General features: G+C 53.9%; 1 protein-coding gene across 6 annotated transcripts in view; it reads right to left on the bottom strand.

The window, feature by feature from the left end:
- Nucleotides 1-2,370: 2,370 nt before the first annotated feature.
- The window catches only part of USP48 (ubiquitin specific peptidase 48), a 36,350-nt gene continuing 26,989 nt past the window's right edge, over nt 2,371-11,731 (bottom strand). For 2 of the 6 annotated variants that reach the window (XM_081954608.1, XM_081954606.1), the window contains exons 18-27: nt 11,332-11,393; nt 9,986-10,096; nt 9,584-9,709; nt 8,279-8,477; nt 6,037-6,141; nt 4,590-4,742; nt 3,834-3,959; nt 3,315-3,363; nt 3,132-3,158; nt 2,371-3,036 (exon numbers count right to left, since the gene is read on the bottom strand). In XM_081954608.1, the coding sequence (XP_081810734.1) occupies nt 3,014-3,036; nt 3,132-3,158; nt 3,315-3,363; nt 3,834-3,959; nt 4,590-4,742; nt 6,037-6,141; nt 8,279-8,477; nt 9,584-9,709; nt 9,986-10,096; nt 11,332-11,393 (981 nt within the window). In that variant the 3' untranslated portion in view covers nt 2,371-3,013. Of the gene's footprint in view, nt 3,037-3,131; nt 3,159-3,314; nt 3,364-3,833; nt 3,960-4,589; nt 4,743-6,036; nt 6,142-8,278; nt 8,478-9,583; nt 9,715-9,985; nt 10,097-11,331; nt 11,394-11,731 lie in introns of those variants that run through there. The other 4 variants (XM_081954607.1, XM_081954609.1, XR_014175514.1 and 1 more) reach the window with 4 other exon arrangements.

The raw sequence follows: 11,731 nt of genomic DNA, 5'->3' as shown, positions 1-11,731 counted from the left end.
CAGGAGCGGGAGGAGGGATGGATGGAGGGGGCGCGTGCCCGGAGATGCTCGTGCCCGCCTCTCACGCTGGGGAAAGGAGAGGAGAGATGGGGGGGGGGGGAGGGAAGAGAAGGTCTTTGCCCCCTGCGGAACGCGCTGCTACCCGGTGCGCCTTTTGGAGAGCCCTGGGTTTAGAGGAGGGAGCACGGGGAGGGGAAAGGCTGGGAATTGGGGGTGGGTGGGGGGGCGCCCTAGAGTTTTCCCTTTTTTCTGATTTCCTGCACCAAATCAATTGTGTTTCTTCTGCACAAGGGCTAAAAAGAAAAGGTTCCAGTCCTCATTGTTCCAAATCCAGCCGGTTTAAGAGGGAAGCGAAATGCGACCCACCCACCTCTCTGCTATTATTGGCTGGGGGATACCCCCCCCACCTCACCCCCATTTTTCAAGAGACTTGGCTGAACCTGCCCTAAAATCCTTATATCCTGCAAAATGGAGCCTCCCTCATATTCTTCTTGCCTCCCCCCCCATCCCCATCCCATTTTTTCCCACGCAGGACCCAACCCGGGTTTAAAGAGAGGCTGCAGCATCACCACCCTGGCACCTGTACAGACCTGGGACGGCACCTTCCATCGTCCCCGGCCAGAAAGGCGTACGGCTCCAGGCAACGTGAAAAAGGGCCACGGCTGGACAAGACGCCCACGCAAGAGGCTGACGGACTTTGAACCCAGACAGGCTGCCAGTCCCTGGCAGGTGGAGGGATGGTGTGTGTGTGTGTGGGGGGGGTTGTTTGCAAATAGGGGGGGAAAGGCAGGAGCCTGAGAATGGGCATTGCTTTTAACGGGCCAGGTGGGCAAAGCAAAAGACGGGCATCTGCCTACGGCGGGTTTTGCTGGCAGAACTTTTTGACCAACAGAAAATAGCAGCAAGGCCCATCCTGAGCTGGAGTTACAAATAAAAAAAATGACTTTAATGCTTTTGGCTGTTCTGTGGTCAGCCCTGCAATAGGTTTCTCAAAGGGTCTGGCTTTTATGCCAAGATGCCAGTGGCGGGCAATTATTGGGCGATTCCTGGACAGATGGGCTGGAGAGACTCCCTCGACGCCATCCAAATGGGGACATTCCCAAGAGCCAACCAGCATGGCAACGTCCAACCCATGCCATGTCCGAATGGCTCTCTTGACGGCACGACCTCCCTCTGTGCCGCCACGCCTTCAGCTGCTGGGCAAAGAGGCTGGATACCAACCGGTGGCTTTTAATTACAACGGGATACCCGAAACAGAGGTGGCGGAGAGGGAAGGAGGGAGGGCATGGCGGTCACTCTGACCCCCCAAACCCGATCCCAGGGAGATTTTAGATGATTTTTAAAATAAAAAATTAAAAAGCACAGAGCCGATGCCCGAAGAGCTGAGTGGGAAAAAAAAGACATATTTTATGCAAGGCAATACGATACAAAGAAGACCGACTATGTGTACATACTCTTTAATAAGGCTCTGAAGGACTAGTCCCAAAAATGTTTGCAGCGCAGGCAGACGGGGCGACGGAGGGGAGGGCTTGGGGCACCCCTCTACCTAGACTGGGCCAGACTCGAGTGGTCTCTGACCCTCACCCGGGGCAACGTTTCGGCTCTCCTGGGGCTTAAGACTTTCTCCATCTGGGAGGCTGGCCAGAGAGAGACAGAAGGGGGGGAGAGAGAGGGAGGGAGAGAGAGAGAGAGAAAGGAGGGAGGGAAGGGGGAGAAAGAAGAGAGGGAGAGAGAGGGGGAAAGAAGAGGGAGGAGGAAGGGGGAGGGAAAGGAGGGAAGAGAAGGGGAGGGAGAAGGAAAGAAGGGAGAGCTAGAGAAAGGAGGCAGGAGGGAAGGGGGGAAGAAGAGGGAGGGAGGGAAAGAAGGGAGAGAGCATGCGGGAGAGAAAAAGAGAGGGAGAGGGAGGGAAAGAAGGGAGAGAGAGCGCGGGAGAGAGAAAGAGAGGGAGGGGAGGGAGAGGGACAGAGGCCAGGATGGTCTGGGAGATGTGGGACAGCCCCTACCTCCAAGATAGGCAGGCAGCCCATGATGGGGAGGGGGGGGAGGCTGGGGAAAGGGAGAATAGGCAGGAAAAATCCTCCCCTCCCCTCCCCTCCCCTCTTCACTTCTGTGAAGAGCTGTAAACTCAGCAGGATCCATCCCCCCCCAACCTCCCCCCCCCCCGGGTCTGGGAAACGCAAGCTCTGGGGAGGAAGAAACACCCCACCCCCGAAAGGTGTCCAGCATCCCTGCCCCCCCTCGTCTTGCTGGGCTGCCCCCCCCCTCCCACCACCACCGTCGTGGACCGACAGCCGAGACATCGAGCCTCCGTTCCCTCCACCCCACCCGCCCACCCTAAAAAAAAAATCCACACTTTTGCTCTACCCCCCGCCCCCCCCATCAGGAATGGTTCACCTGCTGGCCCAGCTTGGGACAGCCTCGGAAGGGTTTATGTGTGCAAGCCCCCTCCCCCCCCTCAAAGAAGCCAGGCCTCCGTTGCTTTGGGACTGAAAGGAACTGGGGGGGGGGGGCGGGAGGAAGCGGCTGCAAACTTCGGGAGCGCATCGCCCCCCCCCTCTGGTCAGACGTCACAAGCTGTCCTGGAGTGAAGGCCCCGATTTGGGGGAGAATGCCTCGGTGCAGGAACAGCGGCCCCCAAAGGGAGAAGTGGTGCTCAGGAAGGGGTCCCCGGAAAGAGGGTCGGCCGCTGTGTGCTTGAGGAGCTCTCGGGGCCGACGTGCTTCCCCGCTCTCCCGTCCCGAGGAGGCCATCCGCCGTTGGCTTCTTCAACCGCTTGTTAAAATCTGTTTCAAGAATCTGTTTCAAGGGGGACCTCAAAGTAGGGGCTCCCCTCTTGGGAGTCCTCTCTCTCCCCAGATCTGCACCAAGATGAGGCCGTGGGGGTGGCCGGACTGAAGGGGGGGGGTGTCCCTCTGAGAGGCTGCCGGTTGCTTCCCCCCCCCCCCCCCGAGGCCCCAAAATCCTTTCCCATTCCGGCGATTTCAGGAGTGGCCGGCTGGCCGAAGAGCGAACGTTAGTGTCCAAGGAGACCGGTCCCTGGAAAAACAAGGAAAGGGGGGAGTTTCAGCTAAGGAGGTGGTGGGGTCTGAGGAGGAGAAGGAGATCGGACAGGGAGGGCGTGGCTCACCTACCTTTAAAGCCTTCCTCCGGAATGCAGACTGGAAAGGAAGAGAAACGTAGTGAGGGAAGAAGCCTCCAGAGCCCACCACGTTCTACTTTGCTGTAGAGGAGAATTCGGGGCCTTTGCCCCCCCCCACCACCACCCTGCAGCGCTTGGGGGGGGGTAACCAGGAATGCCGGAGGAGGGAGGTTACCTTGCATAACGTCATCTATCGCGGCGTAATCCACAATTGGCTCATCGGCCTGTTTTGGGGGGAGGAGGGAAAACCGGGTGTTTGAAGATGCAGGGGTGGGATCGTACCAGTTAAAAAACCGGGTCGCTGAGCACGCGCACGAAGAGGTTAGAGAAGGCTGACATTCCGGATTAGAGCTTGGGAAGGAAAACACCTGAGGTGCGGCAATATACTCTGCCGCGCGATTCAGCTGAGATGATAAAGGTTGGTAAAGCACCGGGCGAGCCCATTTGCTCGTGAGAATGAACTGGTCCGCTCAAACTGGTCCGAATAGGTAAAATCACATCCCTGGTGTGAAGGTGGCACACACACTCCACTGCTCCCCGGCTTTTGCAACGCCCTCATGAGAGGAACAGGGACATACCACACCCGCCATGGGACCTCCGGCTGACCCTCCGAGTCAAAGCAGAGCAACAGCCGTGGGCAAAATTTGGGAGAGCCACTTTAGGTCCGCTGCGTCGAGGGCCGCGACTCGCTCACCTTCAACAAAACCACAGACTCGGGAGTGACCCCCAGGCTGCCCAGCGTGGCCACATCGTCGGACAGCACGGTCCCGTCGATCGAGAGGTTCTGGTCGAAGGGAGCCACGGAGAAAGCATGCATGATCTGCGCCAAAGACACACGGTGAGACACCCTGAAGTGAGGCCATCTTGGAGGCTTCAGGGTTGCCACACAACCGAGGAGGGCGGGGAATAGCTAGAATGGTTTTTTTTTTAGCCAAAACAATGAAGTTTTCCTGTGGGAACCAAGGACGTTCTCACAGGTGGCTAGTCAGAGGAGGAGCAAAGTAAGCAATCAACCGGCCAGCACTTGGATTGGACATCCTGACCAGGGACTTGGAGGAAAAGGGGAGGCATTTACTTTTTAATTAGGTGAAAGCCGCGGGAAATTTCAGAGTTGGTTTTCACCAGTTGTGCCAATAGGATGTATCCAATTAATTGTTCCTTGAGGATTATGGGTGCATTACTTGGAACGCCAATGCTAGCTGAACAGGTGAGCTTCCCTGCAGGAAGGACCTGCCTACCTGGGGACACACACCCCACACACCTTTCTTCTGCAGAACTCCGAAACTCCCACCCCCGGCTTGGCATTCTCTGCTTCCTGAACGGCTCGAAGGCCACGGAGAACGGCCTTGACACGAGCAGCTGCAATGCTCCTTCTGTGCTGAGAAACGGGGGCCCCCACTGCGCATGGGCAGGAAGGAGGCTGCTGGAGGCAGCAACAGTGCGGCCTCACCTGGATCTTCAGGTCCTTCAGCGTCTGGTTGGCGGAGACGAGGAGGGCCTTTTCCCCCCGTATCCTCCTGTGCCGGGTGCTGCGCCGGATGCCCTGCTTCTGACAGACCACGGAGTTGGGGTGCGAGACTTTCTGTCGCTTGGCATTGTTCTCCTTTGATGTGAGAAGAGATTCAAGAAGGGGGAAAACTGAGTCCCATCCACCTCTTCCCCAACCTGCTGGGTTCCCGAGGATCCCGAGGCCGGGGATCCCAAGACCCCTTGACCCAGAGCGACCTTCTTCCCTTTGTGTGACTCCAAAATCTCCCTGCGCCGATTCAAAACAGGTAGTCCTCGACTTACAACAAACAATGGAGCCCGATGTTTCTGTCGCTAAGGGAGAAAGTTTGTCATGGGGGGCCCATTTTTACGCCCTTTCTTGCTACGTTTGCTAGGCGGATCGCTCCGGTTGTTAAATCCGCGACACGGTCGCTAAGCAAATCCGGTTTCCCTCCCGTTGCCTTTGCTTGTCAGGAAGTCGCAAAAGAGCGATCGCGTGACTCTGGGACCCTGCAACCGTCATAAACGTGAGTCGGTTGTCCAGCATCCAAAAAATCACGAGATGCTGAAACGGTCGTAAGTGTGGAAAAATGGTTGTGTGTCACTTTTTCGAGTGCCGTTGTAACTTTGAAAGATCACTCAGCAAACAGTTGTAAGTCGAGGACTAGCTGTAGATGCCTCCAGGGAAGCCTCAAGTGGACCCCTCAGCAAGAGAGCTTGGGGTGTGGGATTGTTTGTATCCTTGGGAATTCTGACATGTTCAGTTTGACAGTTGGAGATGAAGAAGGATGGAGCCTTCACTCAAAACCTCATCCCTAAACCGATGAGTCAACCACATTCTAATGTCTGGCTCACCGGAGGAGGAGGAGGAGGAGGAGGAGGAGGAGGAGGAGGAGGAGGAGGAGGAGGAAGAGATGTCGCCAAGCAACCAGCTCCCATCTTGATTGGACAATGTGACAGTTATTTTCGAAACGTAAGAAAACGGAAACTTATCTTGCAGTGAAAAGCCCGCGAATTTTAGTACTGGCTTTTCAACCAGTTAGCGCCAATATGATGTATCTAAATTAAATTTGTACTTTTGAGAAAACGGAATGCCTCCGAGTTCAATTTGTGATGGATGCATTGCTTGGCAACTGACAGGAGCTGCCGCCCGGGGCAATCGGGGTCTGGATCACAGAGGACACCCCCGCCCCATTTCCCCGTGACAAATACCCCCCCCTCTCTGTTTGGCCGATCCCGGTTTAACACGAATGCCTCTAAAAATCGCCATGCCGCCTCCCTCGCCACTTTCTTCGTAGTCTTCCCACTCGCCCAGCGGTCCGAAGTCAAGGGGGAAACTTCGGATGAGAATTCGGAGCCACCGGAGAATCGCTTCCATTCCCCCCCCCCCCCCCAAGACCAGAATTTACCTGGTTGAAGTCCGGATCGTGTTCCCCTTCGGCCCTGGCTTCCTCCCGCTCTTCTTCGGCCTCCGAACTGCTCACATTCAGCTCCGGAGCAGCTTCCTTCATGACCTGGGTGGGTGGGTGGGAGGAGGGGGGGTACCATTAAGGGACAGAGATGAGAGACAGGAAGTGCTCTCAGGCTCCTCCAATAATATAGGTGGGTAATGTGCTTAATTCTGTATTTATCTATATTTATTTATTGATTCTGTTAAATTATGCAGTGTATATTGGAGGTGGTGACTCTTTGAGAGCTGTATGCAACGAAATTTCACTTTAATGTATGCAGATTAGTGCACATTTAAAAGTGACAATAAAGTTATCCTATCCCGCCATTATTCTACTCTATTCCTTCGCTATTCTATTCTATTCTGTTCTATTCTTTTCCATTCCTTCATTAATCTATTCTATCTGCGGGATCGCATCCTGCCCCATACATCCCTGCGGCCGATTCGCTCTCACAGGGAAGGACTCCTCCGGGTGCCGTCCACTAGGCAGTGCCAGCGGGCGACGACCAGGAGTAGGGCCTTCTCTGTGATGGGCCCGACCCTCTGGAATGACCTCCCCCCAGATATTAGAATAACGACCGATCTCTGCTCCTTCCGTAAGAAACTTAAGACCCACCTGTTCAACTTAGCTGGCCTGGCCTAACTGTAGTTTTGTGTCCCTCTAGCCTGTATTTTAAATTTTTAGGGGTAGATTTTTTAAGTTGTTTTAATTTTTAACTATACTGTACAGACTACCACTTAATCTGTTTTATGGGTATTTAAAAATATCTAAGTTTTGCATATTGTTTTATTTGTGGTCTGTACACCGCCCCGAGTCCCTTTGGGGAGAGGGGGGCGGTCTATAAATTTAATAAAATAAAATTAAATTAAATTATTTCTTCATTATTGTTTCCCTTCATTATTCTATTCTACATTCCATTCTATTCTGTCTTCTATTCTATTCTTCTATTCTATTCCTTCATTATTCTATTCTTATTCTATTTATTCTTATTCTATATTCTATTCTACATTCTATTCTATTCTTTTATTCCATTCCTTCATTATTCTATTCTTATTCTATTTATTCTTATTCTATATTCTATTCTACATTCTATTCTATTCTTTTATTCCATTCCTTCATTATTCTATTCTTATTCTATTTATTCTTATTCTACATTCCATTCTATTCTGTATTGTATTATATTCTTTTATTCTATTCCTTCATTATTCTATTCTTATTCTATTTATTCTTATTCTACATTCCATTCTATTCTGTATTCTATTCTGTTCTTCTATTCTATTCCTTCATTATTCTATTCTTATTCCATTTATTCTTATTCTATATTCTATTCTGTATTCTATTCTATTCTCTACTATTCTCTTCTTTGGAATTGAACGTTCACACTGAGTGGGAACTCACTCATAACAACCCCCTGGGAGATACTCAAAGCTTGGGGCCCAGTCCCCAAAAATAAGGATACACCCAACAGGGCTTGTCTGCAGATACTCAGTCATACAGGTCACGGTTGTCGCTTCTCATCCAAGAAACTGTTCTTCAGAGCCGAAGAAGCTTCTTGGATGAGAAGCGAAACCTCTTCAAAGAAAAACCAAGAAAGTCCAGTGGCCTTTTGAAAAAAAAAAAGCACCTTTGGGATCCAGGGCCATGCAAACACGAGAGATCAAGATTTTCTAGAAAGAGCACTGTGGAAAACAGCCAGAAGGGCCCAAGCCCCCCCCACCCCCCCTAAATCAGCCTTGCTTGATTGCAGCCCTGGCTGGCTTTGCATGGGGGTGGGTGGGGAGAGGGGCGATGCAGCGACCGTGGACAAAGCCAAGGCCCGGGGGCTGCCATTGGGAGAGGCATCTCACAAATGGAGGGGTTCCCCCCACCTTCTTGCTTTTAACAGAATTGCTGAAGGGCCGGGACTGATTGTGACATCGAAGAAGGAACCCGGCCTTGAATGAATCCACCCCAGTTTACAAAAGCCCTAAAGAGCAGAATTAGCTCTATTTTGGGCCCTCCGTTCATCGGCCGCCTAATGGAGCAGAAACAGACACCAAGTGCTCTGCTGAGACTCCGGCCCAGAAGCGGAGGGGTGGTGGTGTTCTGAACCCCAAAAGCAGAATATCCGGGCCCGTCACCAGCTCTTCTAGCTCACCCACCCTTTGAATCCCCAAGATTTTTCTGGCCGGAGAGGAGGGGGGTGGGGCGTACAACCGACCTTTTTATCGTCCACCACTTTCCGCACGTAGATAGTGGCCTGGGTGTATTCCCGCAGGTCTCTCTGCTGCTGGTACAACAGCCCTTCTCGGCAGTCCAGGCACAGCTCTGGGGGTGGGGGAAGAGAGCAAGGAGGAAAAGAGGTCCCGTCTCTGCAGAGACCGCCGTGTGCTCTGCAGGATCTCAGCCAGCGAAATGGACTGTCGCGGTGGGGCAGAGAGAGAGTCACAATTTGTTCTGACCGAGGCTTCCCGAGAGCATGAAGCTAACTCCTGGTCCCGACAAAACCCCCTTTTCTTAATTTCTTGTGAATTCTGCTCATTCACCTACAGCAAAGTCTTTCGAGGGAGGATTTACGGTCACAGACCTTCTCTGGCTTGGAGAGCGGCCAGGCCGATATCTGCAAAACTTGTCCAGGAGTCTCGGAGAGTCACGAATCAATGAAGCAATCTAATTGTCTCCTGCAAACTCCACTCCCCTTTCGCTCCTCTTTTATTTCCTTTGGGAGGGGCCATTCATCGTCCCCCTGTGGCCTTCCTCCCAATCGACCCCTGTTCTTTAGCGGTTCCCTTCGTCTGGCAACTCTGCGCATACGCACACTGGGAACAGGCTCCAGCTGTTCGTCTGCTCACTGATGACTGACCCATGTTCCTCCCCAACCTCCTTACTCTCCAAATCTGCCGCCAACTCCACTGGCCGCTGGCAGGCCACAACAGATCCCACCCGGCATCTGAACCCCTGTCCCGCCCTTCTCATCCCCCCCAGGGCACCTTGTCTCCCCTGAAGCTGATAAGTGGCATACGGCCCTGGCCCCCTCTCTGCCTCTGACACAGAGCCCTCGTCAGAGCCTTCCCCAGACTCCAGGACTGGCCCATCTTCCTCCCTAACCTCCTCACTGTCTGAAATCTCTGCTGGCGGTCCACAACACAACACAACTCTGACTTAAGGCCCTTGGAATTAAAACTCAACATGCCAGACCAGAGAGAGAGAGAGAGAGAGAGAGAGGAGTCACAGCTGCGATGGGTGTAGAAGAATTAAAGGTGACATGCAGCAGCCCTGGGCAAATCAAGGGAAAGGAAGGAGACGTGGCATGCAACCAACATTTCTCTTCCCCCCGGTGTGTCTGCTCTGAGGGTCCTGGCAGAGAGGCTGCCACGGCACCCAGCTGCCCACTAGGCCGCTTCAGAAGTGGGATATACCCGAGCTTGACGCCTGCCGAGAAGTGCCCCACAGCTGAAGGGAGCAGCGTCCGTGATATGTCAATTTCTCTTGCCCCCCTCCCCTTCCTGCTCGCTCGCTCACTCACCAGGTTCGGTCATGTAGAGCAGGCGCTCTGCGCTCTCCTGGGGGGCTTCCCTCCTGATCACTCGGATGGCGTGATCCACCACGAAAAGCTTTCCGATCTTCTCCCATTCGTCGGGCCATATCAGAGCTATACTGTGCCAAGAAGCAGAACCGGCTGTCTTCTCTCAAAGGCCACCCACGCGACCCCTCGCACCTCCAGACCCTCAGGGACGCCGGACACCAGGGAAGAGTCGAGGGGGGAGGGAAGGCTGAATGCCTTGTGCAAAGGCCGTCTGGTGTGTGTGTTTGTGTGTGTGTTATGCTGCTGGAGCCGCAGACACACACACACCCCGGTGCCCTGAGCCGCTTGGCTCTTCTCTCCAGCTTTCCAGGGGGGGAAAGGCGCCGGACGGAAGACACTCACAGTTTAGAGTCGTCCTTGGTCATGGACGCAACAGTGAACATCAGCCCCCCGTGGGGGCACAGCAATTCCCGGTTTCCAACGGAAGAGACGGGGCTGCATCGGGTGGGCCTCCTGGTGGAAGGCAAGAAAAGGGGAGGGAGGGCGTGTTGCAGACTCCCTTTGGCTAGCAGAAATGGGGAGGGGGGAGGAAAGGCGCGTGCGTGAGCGCCCAATGGAACGGAGGGGTGGGGGGTGGGGAGGGAGAAAGGGGTGGGCACACGAGCGGACCAAAGGATGTGGAGGGGATGGAGGAGCCGTTCCCAGGAGAGCTGCCCTACATGGAAGGGAAGAGGGGGAGGAGGAGGGGGAGGACGACAACGACTGTAGGGTCCTTGGTGCTTTCTGAGCGTGGTTGCTTTCTCCAAGACATTTCATGACCTAGCTAAGGAACATCATCAGGGCTAGAAGGGAGTGGGGTTTATGGAGAGGAGGAGGAAGAGGAAGAAGAGGATGAGGAGGAAGAGGAGAGACTGTGAGGTCCTTGCTGCCTTGAGCTGGGTGGTTTTCTTGCAGCTGTTTCGTGACCCAAATAAAGGAACGTAATCAGTGCTAGAAGGGAGTGGGGTTTATGGAGAGGTGGAGGAAGAGGAGGAGGAGGAAAAAGAGGAGAGAACTGTGAGGTCCTTGCTGCCCTGAGCTGGGTGGTTTTCTTGCAGATGTTTTATAACCCAACTGGGAAACGTCATCAGTGCTAGACGGGAGTGGGGTTTATGGACAGGAGGAGGAAGAGGAGGAGGAAGAAGAGGAGAGAACTGTGGGGTCCTTAGTGTTCTCTGAGCTGGGTGGTTTTCTTGCAGATGTTTCGTGACCCAACTAAGGAACGTCATCAGTGCTAGAAGGGAGTGGGGTTTATGGAGAGGAGGAGGAGGAAGGAGAGGAGATAACGTGGGGTTCTTGGTGCTTTCTAAGCTTGGTTGCTTTCTCCAGGACATTTCATGACCCCGCTAAGGTTTGTCATCAGGGCTAGAAGGGAGTGGGGTTTATGGAGAGGAGGAAGAGGAGGAAGAGGAGGAAGAAGAGGAGATAACTGTGGGGTCCTTGGTGCTCTCTGAGCTGGGTGGTTTTCTTGCAGACGTTTCATAACCCAACTAGGGAACGTCATCAGGGATAGAAGGGAGTGGGGTCAATGGAGAGGAGGAGGAGGAGGAGGAGGAGGAAGAGGAGAAAACTGTGGGGTCCTTGGTGCCCTCTGAGCTTGCTTGCTTTCTCCAGGACATTTCATGACCCAAATAGGGAACGTCATCAGGGATAGAAGGGAGCGGGGTTTGTGAGGGAGGAGGAGGAGGAGGAGGAGGAAGGCGGCTCACCTCACAAACTTCCGCCATTCCTCCACAAAGAACCTGGAGACCACGTAGAGCTCCCCCACCTCCTGGGGAAAAGAGAGGTCATCATTAAGGGCCCCGAGGGTCCCAAAGGGAGGCCCGGCACTCAGTCAGGTTGCAGGGGAACTTAAGCCTTTTGGGAGAAATGGGGAGGGGGAGAGAGAAGGAAAGCAAAGCCAGGACTCCGGGGAGATCCTGCCTCACCCTCCTGCTCCCCAAGGAACACACAGGACCTCTAGGCTGCAATTCGGAGAATTCTGTCGCTTGCAAAGCACGGCTGAATCTTTTCCTGCGGCTGCTGATTTACGGGGCCGGTCACAGCGGTTCCTCACTTAAATGGGCAGCCCCCTCCCCTCCCTCCCCAGCGAAACATCTTGGCCAGAGA

Source organism: Natrix helvetica (assembly GCF_964273705.1).
Source record: "Natrix helvetica genome assembly, chromosome: 5".
Lineage (NCBI taxonomy): Eukaryota > Metazoa > Chordata > Lepidosauria > Squamata > Natricidae > Natrix > Natrix helvetica.
This window is presented reverse-complemented; position numbering and strand designations above follow the sequence as displayed.